This window comes from Acomys minous, assembly GCF_964271855.1.
Source record: "Acomys minous genome assembly, chromosome: 9".
Classification (NCBI taxonomy): domain Eukaryota; kingdom Metazoa; phylum Chordata; class Mammalia; order Rodentia; family Muridae; genus Acomys; species Acomys minous.
The window spans coordinates 100,336,194-100,355,275 of record NC_140490.1 but is presented as its reverse complement, the minus strand read 5'-3'; the positions used below and the strand labels follow the sequence as shown (position 1 = coordinate 100,355,275).

Genomic DNA, 19,082 nt, shown 5'->3' with positions numbered 1-19,082 from the left:
TTTGAGACAGTTATGTTTTCATTGCTTGATCTCTACTCCAGTCTCTTCTGTGCTGTGTCCCCAAGGCTCTGTACACTTGGAAGGACGTGCGAAGTTTCTATTCTGAGGACAGATCATTTGGTGAGATTTTCTTGAGTCACATTTTCCTCAAAATTTGGTCAGTACTTCATTGTCTTCTTGCATTAAATGTTGCAAAAGAAAATCAGATTATTTTTCACTCTTTAGGCCACTTGTTATTGTTCTCTGGAGGTCATGAAAGACCCTGGACATTGAGCTGTAGTAAGATACCTAGATACTGACATGGTTTCTATGTTTCTGTCTCAGTGTTTCCTGGAGAACATACATGTTTTTGACTTGGAGGCTATTATTTTACTTTGATATAAGCATATCTTCTATATCTTTATTTTTTACTTTTAAATATATTTTCATAATTTTTCCTAAAAGACTAATATCATTAAAATTTTTATTTTGCTTTTATTTACTGTCATATGTTTGCTTTGTTAGTTCTATTCCTTTTATTTGCATAGTTTCAATCCTTCTATTCTATTGATTTTGGAAAATATTTTGCTATTAGTCATGGGAAAGCAAATGCCTGTTCTCTTTTATCTACTCTATCTGAACCTTACTGATCTGTGATTAATAGAACCAGCCAATCACGCAATCATGGGCTCCTTTAGTCCTTCTTCCTAACTTCAGCAGCAGCAAACAAACAAACAAACAAACAAACAAAAAAAGAGCTCTAAAAGCTTCTGAAGACCACAGCTTGGGAATCAAGTCTACCAAACTCTGATATTTAATCCTAAGTGTATAGAATGCTAAGTCTCCCTGTGACCTTGACACTGCTTTTATTATAAAGAACGGTGCACTATAAATGAGACTACTTTAAAACACAGTCTATTGAATGAAATGTTCATAGGAAACCCAACAAAAGTGGAAGGAAGGGCAAGCTCAGATATCCCAGCTATGGTATGGGCCATTAGACAAAAGCCAAGGCTTCAATACCCTATACTGCACTCACAGGACCAAGCTTTCAACTGAAACAAACGACAGAAAACAAGTGACACTGAGCATCACTGAGGAATTAGTGTTCCTAGAGCTCTATTAAAACCACAAAGTGAAGCATGGATGAAAAAAAAATAAATTAACAGAATATCCAAGAACTATGTGGCAATTACAAAACATGTGAATAATTTAAATACAAGGGCTATTTTTAAAGGCTATAAAAAACAGAATAAATATTTGAAGTCACAATAGAAGAATTTTGCTTTTGTTTTTATATTGGTAATAGACACCAAGTTATAGATTCAGGGATCTAAGAATGAAAGGCAAGATGGATGCCGATGAACATGTGCAAATTGCAGGGAACCAAAGACAAAGAGACTCTTTGAAAGATACTGAAAGTATTTTCACTATCTTTAGAGAAAAAAATAATAATTATATTAAACTTACTTGAAATTATGCAATCATGAAGAATATAGGGCTCCATGGCCCAAAAGTTACAAAAACATCTAAAATTATATATGTCTTAAAATCATGTTTTGAAGTGAAGGAAAATAAGGAAGATTTTTCTTCCTCCAAACAAACTCAAATCAATGCAACATGTATTTATCTCTGTTGTGAAATCATTGTTAATAGTCTTTTGACAGACCAAATTAAAAAAAAATGATATAGGTCAGAAGCTTGCATCTAACATAAAATAAATCAGAAACCTAAAATGAAGAACAAATGAAGATTAAATACCATATTTCTCATATTTGTAATTTATTTAACAAACAACATTTTGCTTCAAGTAATGGTAAGAGCATCTTGGGTGACTATACTATATGGGCATATGGGAGGATGAGAACACCACGGGAAAGGCTGAAAAGCATGATGGGAACAAGGCATACAGTGGTTCTGTTCATAGGTGCACAACACTCGGAGTAAGATACTCTTCAGTAGCTAACTGGATAAATATTAGTCTTTCTATACAGAGCACTGTATTCAGAGAGTTTTAATTATGAGCTCCTGGAGCTTAAAAGACAACTGACTATACACTGTATTTATGTATGAGATGTCAAATGTGTATTGTGTAGTTCTAACCAAATGTCATTCTAGAAAAAGGGAAAATTACAAAGAATTTAAAAACAACAACAGCAAAAAGCAATGAGCCTCTGAAGCTTGGGAAGGGACAGACGGAAGGGACAGGCATACAGGAATTTCAGAAACAGCAAAGCTGTTCTTGTAGTCTACAGGAAATAGGAAGGGAGGTGTCTGTGACATTACATATTTATCAAACCCCATAAAATTAGATAGCATAACTACAAAGTCTTATTAAAAGCTGTCTATAAACCATAGTTATGGATGATGTATTAACACTGGCTAATTAGTCATTTTTTGTTTTGTTTTGGTTTGGTTTTTTGAGACAGGGTTTCTCTGTGTAGCCTTGGCTGTCCTGGACTCACTTTGTAGACCAGGCTGGCCTCGAACCCACAGCGATCCACCTGCCTCTGCCTTCTGAGTGCTGGGATTAAAGGCGTGCGCCACCACTGCCCAGGTGGCTTATTAGTCTTGACAAACATCTCCTACGAACACAGACACTGCTGACAGGGGAAGCATGTGGTGGGTTCTATTGTATAGGGCTCTGTAAATCTAACCTGGACTCTGAATTTGCAATACTGTCCTTTCATACCAGTGACATGGACTAATACATTGGTCTATTTATTTTTTTTTATTTGTCTTATTTTTTTAATATGTTATATCTTGGCTGTAGGCATGGGGACTGAGCCCTTGGGAGATCCCCATGGACTAGTGAGATCATATTTTCTACCCACAATGTTGGTCTCCAGATAGATGATGCCTTTAAATGAAGGGATTATACCTAAATCACTCTCCTCCAACACTGGCATGAATAACTTCTAGTATGCACTCCTTCACTCATCAGCAAGGTAACCACACACTATGCTCATCAGACATAAACTCAGTAAATCATGTCTTCTTTAGTAAATACGTTTTACTGAGGACAACATTTGAAATCAATAGATGCCTTTACTAGAGCAAGAAGACTGTACACAGTACGTTTGTGGGGCTCTCACTACACATCTTCTCTTCCGTGTATGTAGTAAGGTCTGCACAAGCCTCTAATGTTAGCAGCCTTCATGTTTGGCTCCTGGATCCGTCACTGCGAGGTTTATGAGCATTCATAATGAGACTTCTTCTGGCTGATGTTGCTTTATGCTTGTCTAGCTTGTTTAACTCAGTTGGCCCGAAATAAAATAAGTTAATTCATGGACTTATTTACAAAATGGTATGTTTTGCACCTTGGCTTTCAAAGCTGTTATATGTGTAGAGGCTTTTGATTCAGAACCCAAAGCATCCTCCAGACTTCGCCCCTTCTTTGCCTCAGTTCAGTGATGTTGTGTTGCTCTTGGCAATAGGAGGTGGCATTCAGCACAATTTTTTAAAGTTGCTACTGTTGCTTTCTCCAAATTTTATCAGTTCTTTTCTTTTAATTTCTAGAGATGATGTTTTTAAGACATGTATTACTGCCATGATTACAAATGAAAATGGCACATAGGTAATAGAAAGCAATCCATCTTAAAATAATGGTTCTGGAGTTTAATTGGCTTTGTCTTATTGGACAAGATATTTTAAGTATTATTTTGTGTTGTTTTTGGCTACATATAACGTATGCAGAGGTTAACTTTTGTCTCACCTCCTTCTTATAATATGGACTATGGTGTGAATAACTCCACGAAGAGAGGTGCTCACACTTTATAATTGAAAAGTTTTCACATTCTCCTTGTAATATTTAAGAAATCCACGGTGGAATTTCACACTTAGGCAAAGTTACATGTGTGGGGAAATGGGGGTATGCTTTTGCTTTGCTTGTCTGATTTGATTTTTCTTGTTTTCCTGAATGCTAAGATAACATGTATGTGCAGCTGTTGTGAGCTGAATATGTAGGTTTTAGAGAGCTACTTCCCTCTCTTCTCTTCTTCCCTGACCTCTGCCTATGACAGTCTTCTCACCCTTCTTGAGCCTTGGAGTAGGGGTATGATATACATGTGACAGTTTGGATGAAACTGCCACAAACTCTTAAGTTGTGAGCTTCTCTGTCTACCGAACAAGGAACTGTCTACTGAACACGGAACATTCTCTGATAAAGTCTGAGAGCTCTACTCACCTTAGGATATCAATTAATTAAATTAGCAAACAGTTTTATACAATCTTGACTTAGCAAAATAATAGTAATAATTCACTCCAGGAACCTGGAAACACCCCAACATTGGGTTGTCGACTAGATTTATAGTACCAAATGTATGTTTTCTTCCATTCATGTTTAAAGTTTTGGACAGATCAGGGATACAAGGCACATACCTAAACATAATAAAGGCTATATACAGCAAGCCAATAGCCCACATCAAATTAAATGGAGAGAAACTCAAGGAAATTCCACTAAAAATCAGGGACCAGACAAGGCTGCCCACTTTCTCCATATCTCTTCAATATAGTTCTTGAAGTTCTAGCCAGAGCAACAAGATAACAAGAGGAGATCAAGGGGATCCAAATGGGAAAGGAGGAAGTCAAATTATCCCTATTTGTAGATGATATGATAGTGTACATAAGTGACCCCCAAAATTTCACCGGAGAACTCCTGCAGCTGATAAACACCTTCAGCAAAGTGGCCGGATACACAATTAACTAAAAGAAAAATCAAAAGGAGCCACACTCCTAAAACAACTCACTTCTGCTCTGCCAGTAACCACCACCTGTCAATAGCTACTCAGTTAAGAGTAGAAGCTGAGGAGTCATTCTCCACAAAGAATGGCTTGGTCTTGTACAGGTCTTGTGAAGCCAAACAAAGCTTTTCTGAGTTCATAAAGTGTAGTGGTCTTGTCATGTCCAGAAGACACTGATTGTTTGAGGTTGTCAACCAGAACTTGATAATGAGACTCTGTCATTAAAGACACCACATACTTTAGTCACAGAACATGGAAAAATGAACTGCAATGACCAGAAAGCCACCTCCCTGCTGGATTCTTGTAGATTGGCCATTTTTCAAAGGATGGATTCACACCAAGGAGTATTTGAGCAACACAAATTGGAATTGGTAAGTTATTTTTATAAAAAAGAGGACGCAGAGTTGAGTTGGAAAACAGTGGAAAGGTTTGGGATATAGATCTGGGAGGAGCTAGTAGAAATAATGAGAGGAGACTACGATCATGCAACACTGTATGAAATTCTTAAAGATTTAATAAAGTATTACATTAAAAGATTATTTCTCAAACATTTCTCTCAATTAATGTTTGTTAATTAAAGGAACAGGAGTGCTATATGGTAAGAATTCTGAAATATTTGAGGTAGTGAACACTGCTGTTATCAGTTTATATATATTTAAATTAGAGTAACAGACAATAAAAAAGAAGTAAATGTTAACTTATCATGTGTGTTATTAAGAATATAAGACTCATAAAAATAAATAAGCTCACCTTAAAATTTCTTATGACAAGTATAGTCATTATCACACTTTCTTCTGCACAATTTCTTTGAGTTTAACAGGAAAGATGGAAAATAGAAGCATAAAAGCCATTCTATAAAGCCATACAAGATATATTAATTAGGAAAAGAAAATACAATTTTCAAATAGTAAAAACCAACAGTGGAATAGAAGAGACATGCTTTTTAAAATAAAATTTAAAAAGCATAAAAACCACATACCTTAAAAAGGTAGCATGATCTTAAGACTAAATTCAACTATGGCAGTATACCTGGGCAAATGAGGTGAACATCTTTCTGTGTTATTTATTTTGAGAAAAGTAAGGTTGAGAGGGATTGATAAGTGAACAGTCATAAAGAAAACCACAATTGCCTATCATCTATCTAACATCTATCTATCTATCTATCTATCTATCTATCTATCTATCTATCTATCTATCTATCCATCTATCTCTCTGTCTAGCTAGCTAACTAGCTAGCTGTATCTTTTTTATTTTTTAAATTTTATTTATTCAATCAAGCCTGATTCCTTGCCCCCTTCTTTCTCCTAGTTCCTCCCTCTTGCCCAATCCCTCTCATTCACCCTATTCTTCTTCTTAGAGAAGGGGAGGCTGCTGATACCTCAAGTTACAGCAGGACTAAGACCATCTTATCCCACTGAGGCCACGAGGCATCCCAGATAGGAAAAGGGGATCCAAAGGCAGCCAACAGAATCATAGACGTGCCTTGCTCCCATTCTTAGGGGACTCAAACATTGACCATGCTGCACATCTGTTACATATGTCTAACTCCAGCCCATGCATGCTCTTTGCTTGGTGGTTTGGTCTCTGTGAGCCCCCATAGGTCTAGGTTATTTTACTCAATAGACCTTCTTGCGGTGTCCTTGACTCCTCAGGCTCCCTCAATCCTTCCTTCTGCTTTGCCACAAAATCTCTGAGCTCTGCCTCTTGTTTGGCTATGGGTCTCTGCATCTCTTTTCACCAGCTGCGGGGTGGAGCCTCTCAGAGGACAGTTATGCTAGGATCCTGTCTGAAAGCAGAGCAGGGTATCATTAATAATGTCGGTGTTTGGATCTCTCCCTTGGGGTGGGCCTCAAGTTGGGCCAGTCTTTGGTATGCCACTTACTCAATCTGTGAGATAAATATATGGATGGATAGATAGATAGATAGATAGACATACAGACAGATATTAGATAGGCCATACATATTAAATCACGTATGGACAGACAGAGGAACAGATACATACCTTCATAGGTAAGGTCAGTGTTCCTCACCTTTTATAATTATTACTATAAATTAGTAGTAGGAATGAAGGTATATATAGCTAAATGAACTGAATAGAAAATCATAATTCTAAATAATAATTTTATGTGAATACCTGAAAAACACTTATTTTGAGAAATAACTAGAAAAACATTTCAATATTTTTTTATAAATATATTCCTAAGATGTTTCTAATATTGATTGGCAGATTTACGCTACTTTAACATGTTTGACCTCCTTAGAATGCAACAGTTTTAAAAACTTAAATTAAAAACTAAAAGTTTTAATTTTAACAAAGAAGAGTGCCAGGTTTGCATTTTCAGCAACAAAACCCTTTGTGTGTGTGTGTGTGTGTGTGTGTGTGTGTGTGTGTGTATACATTAGAGTAACTCATACTGATTTATTTTACATCAACTAGATCAGGAAATAGAAAAAGCCAACAATTGTGCATTTTTCCAAGGAGATATTCTTAATATGTCTATGGACTACCTGCCAGTTTCTGACCTCAATATTTTTGGAAAAGTAAAAGCTAATAAACGTCTTGCACATGTCAACCAAATTCATGAAAACATTTCCCACCAGCCTGGAATATAACACTGGCTTATTCTTTGGAAATTTTTTCTTCAAAAATTAAGCTTTTATACAAACATTAGATATCAACGTAGAGCCAAATGGAGCCAACTACAGTATGAAGTAACTCTGAGCTGCCTGAGAACATCACACCACACATTCTAATTCCTGGGATAAACACATAAAGAGGACTGTATATCCAAAGGGTAGAAACATTGAAACAGAAAGCTAAAGCACAACAAAGTGAACACTGGAGGCAAGCAAAAGACAACAGCTCACAAACCAATCAGTGAATAAAACCAGAAAAAAAATAATAAGAATGTTATCCCTAAAATAATCCATATCAGCAATTCTATTAAAAGTTAGAGGACTAAACAAATGAAAACAAAAGGAGAGTCCATCAAAATTAGGAAATATTTTCTTAACTAACCCACAAATCAAAGAAGATATTGAAATAAAATGATACAGTTTCATTCAAATCAAAAGCAATGCATGTCCAAGTACATCGAATGAAAACTTGCTTATAGAGGTAAATTAGTAGAATGAATATTTAATCTGAAGGCAAGATAAATTAATCATGATTTAAAATTCAATTTAATACATCTAAGTATAAGAAAGGAAAATCAACCTAGATAACAAAAAATAACAAAGTTATAAAATTAAATTAAATATAATGAAATAAAAATAAAAGGAACACAATAAAAAAATTAAATTCAGTATTTGAAATAAAAACAGCATGAGAAGCTATCTCATCAAACCTTTCAAACTGATTTGGACACTGGGGGGCTGCAGTCGTGGAAGGTAATAATTGACTCCTGCAGTTCTTTCTCTGACCTTCACATGCACCAACACACACACACACACACACACACACACACACACACACACACACCATATACCACACATACCACATACCCCCCCACACCACACTGCACAGGCAAGCACATACACACACACCACACAGCAAGCTCAAACACACATACACACACACACACACACACACACACACACACACAGACCACACCTCTCGTGCAAGCACATACATACACACTACAAACAGCACACACCACACCACACATGCAAGCACACACACACACATACATACACACACAGCACACCACACTACACATGCAAGCACACACACACACACACACACACACATGCAAGCACATACACACCTACTCACACACCACATACACATTCCACACACATCACACATGCAAGCACACACACACATACCACATCATGCCACACATGCAAGCACATACACACACACACACACATACAAACACAGACACCCTAATAATTATAAAGTAAAAAAAAAAAAAAAAAAAAAAAAATTATAAAGTAAAAGTTAGTTAATTAATTAATTAAAGTGATAAAATGTTTTTAAGGAACTTAGAAAAGTGGTTAAAATTTTATGACTGGCCCATGAAGAAAAGTATTAATATTTCCCATGAATGATTAAAAACTAAATAATGATGTTTCACAGAAGTTTATGCAAATGAATTTAAATCACATCATTTGTCATTCATTGAGCTCAATAATCAGTGGACTGTTATAGTCCCATGAAAATATTTTAAAGATGAATGAAGCAGTCAGCTAAATAAGGTGGTAATAGTTCATCTTTACTGAATGGTGATGTTTTGGGGTCAAAACTTTTATGAATTTTTTTATTTATGAGATAGTCCACTATTGCTGCCTACTTGGTAGAATTAAATAACACCTCCAGAGTTGGTAAAACTCATTTCTGAGCGTGTCTCTGTGAGTTTCTGGCACGTGGACCACAACACTAGAAGGCAGGAGCCACTCTAAATGCGGGTAGTATCGCCACTGTATCAGAGGCCCAAAGGGCACACACAGCTGACGAATTGGGATAGGTGCGTGCTTTCGTTACTGCCATTGCCGTGTATATTAGACGTTAACATCTTCTGCCATTGAATATGAACTCACACTGGTGTCTCCAGGGAACATTTAGCCTTGGACCTTGGGCTTGGAGCCGCCATTATTGGCCCCAGATCTTTTAAGGCTTCTACCCTCTTGGATTGGGCACATTCATTAGTTCCCAGGCCTTCAGCAGTTTTTGTGGAACTACCCCACTTCCGGTTCTACAGGCCACTCTAATAACCTGCCACTATATCGCAGTAAGTACGTCCCATTGACTCTGATTCTTGAGGGAAATCTGACTAATACAATTGCCACAAGTGCCTTTTGATTCCCTGTAAGGAAAGTGATTTTTTTATTCAATCTTGAAAAACAAGAGAACTGAGACACTTACAGAGTTTGAGTATAAAAAATAGTATTTGACCCCATTTTGAGATACACAGTTATACATGGAAGAGCAAGACAACAAGAATGTCATGTGATTTGCCAAGAGCTTGAAATGTGAAAACATCAAAAGAAAGGCAGCATATTGAGTACACACTGCATGCAACCAAAAGCAGATGCTGTAATCGTAAGAGAGAGTAGAGAGGAAAGGATGATGTGAGAATTAACGTTATCACAAACCTCCATAATGTAAGACTGTGAATTGTCAATGAAACAAGGGGACTGGAGGAGATAAGAAATTTTCTGTTACCCATAAAATCAAACTTCTCTCTGTCAAACTCTAAAAAAAAACCCAAACACAAAAATACCTCCACTTTTCAATTTCTATTTTATAAATCAAAAGAAGATGATAGCAATTGAGCAATGGAATCAATGACTACATCAATAAATTGAAATATATTCTAAAATCTCCTGTAGTCATTGACTCCCATCTGATTTACTGACTTGTCATACAATAAACATAGCTGCACTGCAAGCCAGAAAATGCAGTTTTGTCTGTCTGGGGTATGGGGACAATTGTGGTATTTGTACAACATGCATTTGTTTGGGTGAAGACATAATACTAAAACCCTCATGATTTTGTTAGTGCTGAAGTAGAGTATGTAACCAGGGGCATATAGATTCAGTTAGTGATTAAAATCAATGACATATATGTGCCTGGTGACACTTGACATTTAGCTAGTAATAGGCAGCTGCAGATATGTTAAGCTCAAAAACCAAGTGCAGTTCCAGAAACAAACAAAAGAAAGTCATTATGAATTCAATTCTAATGAAAAGAATAGCCAGAGTCAGACAGGTGATCAACAAACAGTATACATTTTTGAAAGTTTTAGATTAGGAGGAGACCGGGTGTCACTCAGAGGAAGGATAGCAGGTTACCAAGAAGAGACTTGATACCCTATGAGCATATACAGGGGGAAGAAATCCCCCTCAGGAACAGTCATAAGGGAGGGGAATAAGGGGAAAATGGGAGGGAGGGATGAATGGGAGGATACAAGGGATGGGATAACCATTGAGATGTAATAAGAATAAATTAATAAAAAATAAAAAATTAAAAAAAATAAAAAATAAAATAACATTAAAAAAACCCAAATTCTCAAAAAAATGTTTTTATCCTGTGTTTCCAAATATGAACATGGATACATGAATGTATGTGTTCGCCAGAATGACTAGTGTTGCAAATTATTAATTTTCAATTGTAAAGGAAAGGAAAGGGATTTACAAGATCCAGTGATGATCATGGTTAACTTGAATGCCAGTTGTCACGGGTGGGACCTTTGAGACTAGCAGAACAGTAGAGGCGACCTTTGATCTGAAACCCAATCGATCCGTCTATTCAGTGTTCCTTTTGCACTTCTCAGTTGTAGAAGGGATGATATGTGAAGCTGACATGAGAATTTCCAAGGCTTCTCTCTGAGAGGCCAAATGATAGAAATGCTGCTTCTCTTGAGTTTGAAGGCTTTTGACTGGGACAAAGTTCCAAAGGCCATGGGTAATGTTTAGAGCAACCGTTTGGAACTTTTGGCTGCTATTTTCCAGTGAAGCATCTCAGACATGTGAACGAAGAATGAGGAGTAGGACGGACTTTTGAGAATGTCAGGAAAGGGCTGTGTTTGGACACCTGTTTGTAATGGGTCGGCCCATCTGCCATTTCTCTTACAGTGAGGAATGTATGAAAATTCCAACTGGAGGAAATAGAATTTCCTTTTAAGTTTATTGGGCAACCTTTAGGATTACTAAATATTAAGTTTAACATTCTCATTTCACCGATGAGCCTGTCCAAGATTTAGAGATAGGAAAGGAACCTTTCATCTTGCGGGAGTATTGTCTTCTGGATGAAATAGTATTCCTCGTGTGATTTGATATTCAATCATGAATGCTTCAGTTGTACTGTAAATACCTGTGGGCACAAAGTTATTTTTATGACTTAGCATTATATTTTGCAATAGATACAGATTATTAAGTATTTTGTTTTTTTTAATTAATTTATCTGTTAGTGTTCTTCTATGCTATGGAGAAAACACTATGCTCAAGAAATCGATGCATTTATTAAACATTAACTTATTTGACTCAAATATTAGAATATTTTGCTTTGAAATGTAAAATATGCATTTTCAAAGCCATTCCTAAGTAACTAGAGGTTAAAGAACTAGTAACAGAGACACCATTTTGGCTAATACTTAGTCTATCACTCAACAAATATTTGTAACTCTGGAATCATTTCACTTAACGCAAGTAGGTATTGTCAGATCACAGATTGAAGTAATTAAAGTTTAACTACTACAAGTTTCATCTTATCAATCAGGATGCAAGGTGAATAAGTTAGAAATTAAAAAAAATTAAATAAAAATGTTTCATTTATTTCATTTTTATTAATTCTTTGAAGATTTCACAAGGTGTATTTGAATCATATTAATGCCCCTTTCATCTCATCCCAACGCCTCCCAGATTCATACCTCCTATTTATTTACCCAAGTTGTGTCAACTTATTTCTTTTTTCCTCCAAATCCATCAAGTATGGATTGTACTTCCCACATACTTGTTGATATGCATGCGGCCTTCCACTAGAGAATAGTCTGCTTCCCAAGTGCCATACCCTTAAAGAAAACTGACTTCCCTCTCCTAGCATCTATCCTTTCCCAATAGATCCTTGGGTAGTGATAAACTTTTGTACTCTCCTTCACTATCGATGCTGGGATCTTGTGTAACTTGCACTAGTGTAGGTCATGTGAATGCAACCACAATTGCTGTAAGTTCAAACTGGCAACTTTGCACCTATGTCTGTAAAATACTGTTCCCTTGGCTGCCACCTCTGGGACTTAGAATCTTTCTTCCACAATATTCCCTGTTCCTATAGGAGGTGGTATGATATAGATGTCCCCTTTAAGGCTGAGCATTAGTAACTCTCTTGTTCTTAACACCTCAAGTTGTGGGTCTCTATGTTAATGGCATATACTATAAAAAGAAGCTTTTCTGATTAGAGTTGGGAGCTACACTACTCTATGGATATAACAATAAGTCACTAGGAGTTGGTTTAATACTATGGTCATTTAGAAAAGTAATAGTAGTAGTTTCTCCACTAAAGTCTATGACCACAATTACTTGGCTCCAACAACTAGGTCAAGAATGGGTTTCATTATGTGGAGTAGGCCTTAAATTCAGTCAGAAATTGGTTGGCTATTCCATGACATTTGTGCATTGTTGTATCAATCAACATGTCTGGCCAGTTGGTCCTAATTGGACCTCACAAGGTTCACATAAAATTTCCCTCAAGATACTATGGTATCTTATAGCACTATGGATGCTAGCCAACAGAGATAAAGCGTCTTAGTGGGTACCATCTTGATTTCCCCACGATCTCATGAAAGAAGTATGCAGTGCTTTCTAACAAGTTCTGAAGGGTGACCAAACACAATGGCAACAGCAAACATGGTGTTTGGCAAGGTCTATGGGACTCCACTGGCCTAAAACTCCAAAAAGTAACTCTTCCCGGCACTAGAATTTTTAACTTTCTGGCCTTTTGAATATGTTTATATATGGGTACATACTTAAGAAACATCTACATTTTCTTTTTCATTATATTTTTATTATTTAAAAGTTAAATATAAATATAAATATGTTCTGATCATATTATTCCCCTCCTCTAAAACTTTCCAAATCCTTTTCCCTCCCTCCTCACCCAACATTAAGATCTTTCTCAAAGAAACAGGAAACAAAAAGAAACCAATACCACAACAGAAACACCCCAAACCAAGAAAACAAAATAAAACAAAACCAAAACTACAACCTAGCAGGCTATATGTATTCATAAGACATTTTTAAAAAACTAGGCCAAAAGACTAATTATAGATTCATATTAGTTTTTCAATCTACTTAAATAATAAATCTTATCAAGTATATGTAAATCACCATAATTACAAAATGACAGTATATTATTCTATTTGTTGTTCTGTTAAAAGTTAAGATATTGGAGTTTTAGTTAGAAATTGGGATAACACAATAATAAGTGTGTGATCATAAGCACTAGCATTCTTCATTTCAAATAATAGATATTTCACTAGATGTAAATTATGTTAAAAGAAGCAATGCAGTCAGAGCTTTAAAGACAGCAGTACCATCTACAGCTGTTTGTCTTCAGGGCACTTGGACCCAGAAGCACCTGTTTCCAAGGCTGCATCTGAGGAAACTGTAACCAACACGCTGTAAGCTAGCCCACATAAAATGTTCTGGCGACAGCAAACCTCTTCTCATAATCCCTACTGGTAGTTGGTTTCTTTTGTTTAAAACTGGTAATACTTTCCACAATTGTGTGGAGACAAAAATAACCTCACTATGAATGACTTACTGCCTAGTTCTCAGCAAAGCTTTGTACTGCCCTTCCTACCGTGACCGTAGGTATGACTATCCATGCACGGCTAGGCTAGGCCAAAAGTGTCACAGAAGCTAAAGTCAGAGATTTGTTTGTTGTTGTCGTCTTGGATTCATTGCAATATTTATTCTTTTCTACTAGATCTCTAAGGTAAAATATGACTTAAAGACTTAACAGTTTCAATCTGTTTCATGCCATGCAGACAGAGAGAGAGAGAGAGAGAGAGAGAGAGAGAGAGAGAGACAGAGAGAGAGAGACAGAGAGAGAGACAGAGAGAGACAGAGACAGAGAGAGACAGAGAGAGACAGAGAGAGAGAGAGAGAGAGAGAGAGAGAGAGACAGAGAGAGAGACAGAGAGAGAGAGAGAGAGAGAGACAGAGACAGAGACAGAGAGAGACAGAGAGAGAGAGACAGAGAGAGACAGAGAGAGAGACAGAGACAGAGAGAGACAGAGAGAGACAGAGAGAGAGAGAGAGACAGAGAGAGAGACAGAGAGAGAGAGAGAGAGAGAGAGAGAGACAGAGACAGAGACAGAGAGAGAGAGAGACAGAGAGAGAGAGAGAGAGAGAGAGAGAGAGAGAGCGAGCAGGAAGAAAGGAAAGAGACAGGGGGAAACGGAAGGGAACGAGCAACGGAGACGGGGCATACAGTTCTCAGTGTCCACTGTTCAGACTTTCCTCCGGCTGATGAGTCTTTCCACATTCCACTCAGCCTTCAACCTTCCAGTCACGTGACTGTCGGAAATGCCTCTCTGCAGACTTCAGAGCAAGGAGGCACTCCAGTCTTTGTAGCAACGATAATCCCTCTCTCTAGCATTGCATCCTTCCTGTAGGCCAATTCTTATCTAGATTGCTCAATAATAGGCTGTAAACACTGTATCTCCTATTGCTATATCTAACTCTTGGGAGATTGTTAACCCTTCATTGCCAAAAGAAACATTCAAAGGAACACAGAAATGGTTGAATGAAAGAATGTATTGTAGTCAAAGGCTGACAGAAAACTGACGCCTAACTCGAAGCATTTTGCAGCTACTTTGGTTCATAATGCTTTGTCAGCACTTTTTTTTTTTTTAACCTAAGGGGTTTACCTTATTTCATCTTATTTTTTTTTAGAGGTCTGAGTGTATACTAATGAGAGAGAGAGAGAGAAAACATGCTGATTTGGGTAAGTAGAAAGGATTTGGAAGAGGGAAAAGTCTAATTAAAATACATTGTATGAAAAAAAATCTACTTTCAAACCAGCCTTTAATCCCAGCACTCAGGAAGACATGTAGGCAGATCTCTCTGAGTTTGAGGCCAAACTGGTCTACAGAGTGAGTTTCAGGACAGCCAGACCTACACAGAGAAACCCTCTCTCAACAAAACCAAAAAAGAAAAAAAAATCTATTTTCAATTAAAAAATAACAATAAAAATAAATTTTATTTTATTCAAAAAATAAATAATTCATAGCAGATGAAAATATTGATCATCAAAGTAAAGAATTTGGGGGGGAAGAGAAGTTAAATCTAGGCATGTTGAGGTTTTGGTAATAAAATAGCAACTGGGTGCTACTACAGGGTGGCCAGGGTGCGACTACAAAAGCCGTGGCATGTAGCTTGGGTTATGAGAGGAGGCTGGATTCAGGGTCATAATTACAGGTCTCAGGTATGGTTCGTATCATTGAAACATAATTAGTTATGGAAGAACAAAGACTCTCAGTAGCCTCTTAGAATACAATCATTTGTTTTGATCACATGCCTATTGACCTCAAACTGTCTAAGGCTTTTCTCCTCCAAATTACGCATTTTAACCTGAAAAAGAAATTTTTACTATATAAGACATAAATATCTTTGCATGGAAAAAATGATCTATTGTGTCACTGAAGGCTGATTGCCTAACCAGATGTGCCCCAGCTTTATTTTTTTTCATAAGTTAACATCCTACTGTTTAAAATGGAGATTTCTCTCTCCATAACTTCTTTATCTTCTGCTTTCATGATTAACATCTGGCATCCATTGCAGAATAGTTTGGGAAGCAACTTTGATCATAAGGGTTATGAGAGGACCTGGTTTGTTTGAAATTGAATTTTTATTACTTACACATGGTGCCATTCTTTCCCATTTTCTTTTTTCTTCAAAACTCAAAATTAGAACACTGGAGAACTTGGTTCCAAATCCTGAGGAAATATTGCTGGTCTATGTGGACTATCATGAAGATTTGTGAACTTTTTTTCAGTTACTTTAACAGATGCTTTAGTTTCTCCTCTGGAAAGATTTTGCTCAATTTTGCTAATTATTCACTTTACAGATGTTTTTTTTTTTTTTAGCACCGTTTTCTCTTTAAGGAAAAGGGTTAATATTCCATAAGAGATCTTTAAGCTATGATAAAGAAAGGAAAAGAGTAATTTATTATAACACAAAATACATTCAATTAAGCACCCATTGAGCCTAGAATTGGAAAAAAGAGACACTTTAGATGGTGAAAATTTATTTGTTTTCAGATGGCAAATCTCATGGCAGAGGCAGAAACTGTTCCCCTTTGCTGTCATCTCTTAACAGGGTCAGCATTTGGTAAAACCTGCAGATGCAATTCTGTTCTCTACTGTGCAGCTCTGCAACTAAGCACAGGTAATAAGGCATGCTGCCTTACACATGCCAGGCAAGCAATCTACTATTGACCTACATCTTAAACCATTATTGTTGTTGTTGTTGTTTTTTGTTATTATTATTATTATTATTATTATTATTATTATTATTATTATTATTATTATTATCAGTGCTGTAAGTGCTCTGCCAAACCAGCATCATCATGTTAAATGCACGATTCACCACTGAGATGTCTCAGCAGCCCAGGACTTATGTTAACATAATTAGTTTTCAAACTTTATCAAATTTTCAGTTGCATTGGATCCAGGCACACCCAGGTTTCCATTTTATAGAGAAGTGGGGGAAATGATCAGTCGGAATGGACAGAGCTTCATAAAAATAACCGTTTCCTCACCTAAAATGGAATCTTCATAAGATGCCCCAAGTTTTCTGTCAGAGAGTCCAGGAGTAGTTTCCACCCTGTCATTCTGCCATGTAATTGGTGACCTTGTCCCCTATTGATGTTCCTGCTTCATGTCTTTAGTTCCTCTAGAGTAACTTCTATTAACATCCACTCCCACAGGCATGTCTCAAAATCTCTAGTGTGGATAGTTGAAATAGCAACAAAGGGAGAAACAGACAGTGCCTAGTCTTTCCAGTCTTTAGGACTAAGTTACTTATAGGCAGCAATCTACTCCTGCTTTAGAATGTATTTTTTATACCACGGAATTTCCTGGAATCACATATGGAGTCAGCAGTGTGTGTGACGTTCATAGAACCTTTTGCCAACCACTCACTGTGAGACCTTGATGCTCCTGCCTGGATTAAACTAGAAAAGCAAGGAGCATTAAAATTTTTTTCCTTGGCTCATTCTGCTATCTCCTTTCTCAGCATTATAGACTAGAAATAATATATCTTTTGTTTGGTTTAATCATAATAATTTCTCCAAATTGTTCATGGAATTAAAAATAGTACATGTATTGGTCAATATGTATTTGCATGCAGACGGTAAGTGTTATTCAAATACCCCACTATTCACTCTCAGTGATTAAAAGCCAGTGTCATTGTGTTCTCTTATGACATTTTTCTTCCTGATATTTCTTATAACTTTAAAGACTAGAATATCTGCCCGCTCAACAGGTTAACTGCTTATCTGTCACAGACCTAGGGTAGGGGAATAGGGTGGAAGAGGGAGGGAGGGGGGAGCAGGAAGATACAAGTGAGGGGACAACAATTTAGATATAATCTGAATAAATTACTTAAATTAAAAAAAAAGAATTTCACACACACAAGATACAGCTGCTATCTAAATTCAGATTTATTTTTTTAATTAATTTATTCTTATTACATCTCAATGGTTATCCCATCCCTTGTATCCTCCCATTCTTCCCTCCCTCCCATTTTTCCCTTATTCCCCTCCCCTATGACTGTTCCTGAGGGGGATTACCTTCCCCTGTACATGCTTGATATAGGGTATCAAGTCTCTTCTTGGTAACCTGCTGTCCTTCCTCTGAGTGCCACCAGGTCTCCCCCTCCAGGGGACATGGTCAAATGTGAGGCACCAGAGTACGTGAGAAAGTCATATCCCATTCTCCACTCTACTGTGTAGAGTGTTCTGACCATTAGCTAGATCTGTGTAGGGGTTTAAAGTTTACAGCCTGTATTGTCCTTGGCTGGCGCCTTAGTTTGAGCGGGACCCCTGGGCCCAAATCTGCCTATCATAATGTTCTGCTTGTAGGTTTCTGGAACCCTCTGGATCCTTCTACTTTGCTTTTCTCCCATGCTGCTCTCATCTAGAGTCCCATTAGGATGTCCTCCTCTCTGTCCCAGTTTCCTGGTACGTGAAGGCTTTCATGGGACATGTCCCTTGGGCTAGTATACAGATATAAGTGAGTATATACCTCAACATAAAACCAGAGACACTAAGTCACTTAGAAGAAAAAGTGGGGAAGAGCCTGGAACATATTGGCACAGGAGACAACATCCTGAACAGAACACCAACAGCCCAGGCCTTAATGTCAACAATTAATAAATGGGACCTCATGAGGCTGAGAAGCTTCTGTAAGGCAGGAGACACTGTCAAGAGAACAAAGCGACAGCCTACAGACTGGGAAAAGATCTTCACCAACTCTACATCTGACAAAGGGCTAATATCCAAAATATATAAAGAACTCAAGAAATTAAACACCACCAAACCAAATAACCCAATTGAGAAATGGGGCTTGGAACTACACAGAGAATTCTCAACAGAGGATCATCAAATGGCTGAGAAACACTTAAAGAAATGCTCAACCTCCTTAATCATCAGGGTAAATGCAAATCAGATTTCTTATTCTAAAAGACACCCTGTTCTGTATAATACAGTAAAGAATACTGTTTTTAAAAATGGACTAATTGCTTTCTCTGCTATCCCTGACATGCTGGTTATACTTATAGAGTCGCATATCCTCCCACACTTCCCTAAAGGAAATACACCGCCCCCCAAATGCATGCTTAAGCAGTGAAAGTAAA

At 37.1% G+C, this 19,082-nt stretch overlaps 1 protein-coding gene across 1 annotated transcript in view; it reads left to right on the top strand.

The window, feature by feature from the left end:
• The window catches only part of LOC311604348 (uncharacterized protein), a 349,080-nt gene that overhangs the window by 322,212 nt on the left and 7,786 nt on the right, over positions 1 to 19,082 (top strand). The window contains exons 11-12 of the mRNA XM_084794122.1: positions 15,120 to 15,171; positions 16,545 to 16,613. Of these exons, the coding sequence (XP_084650248.1) occupies positions 15,120 to 15,171; positions 16,545 to 16,613 (121 nt within the window). The remainder of the gene's footprint in view (positions 1 to 15,119; positions 15,172 to 16,544; positions 16,614 to 19,082) is intronic.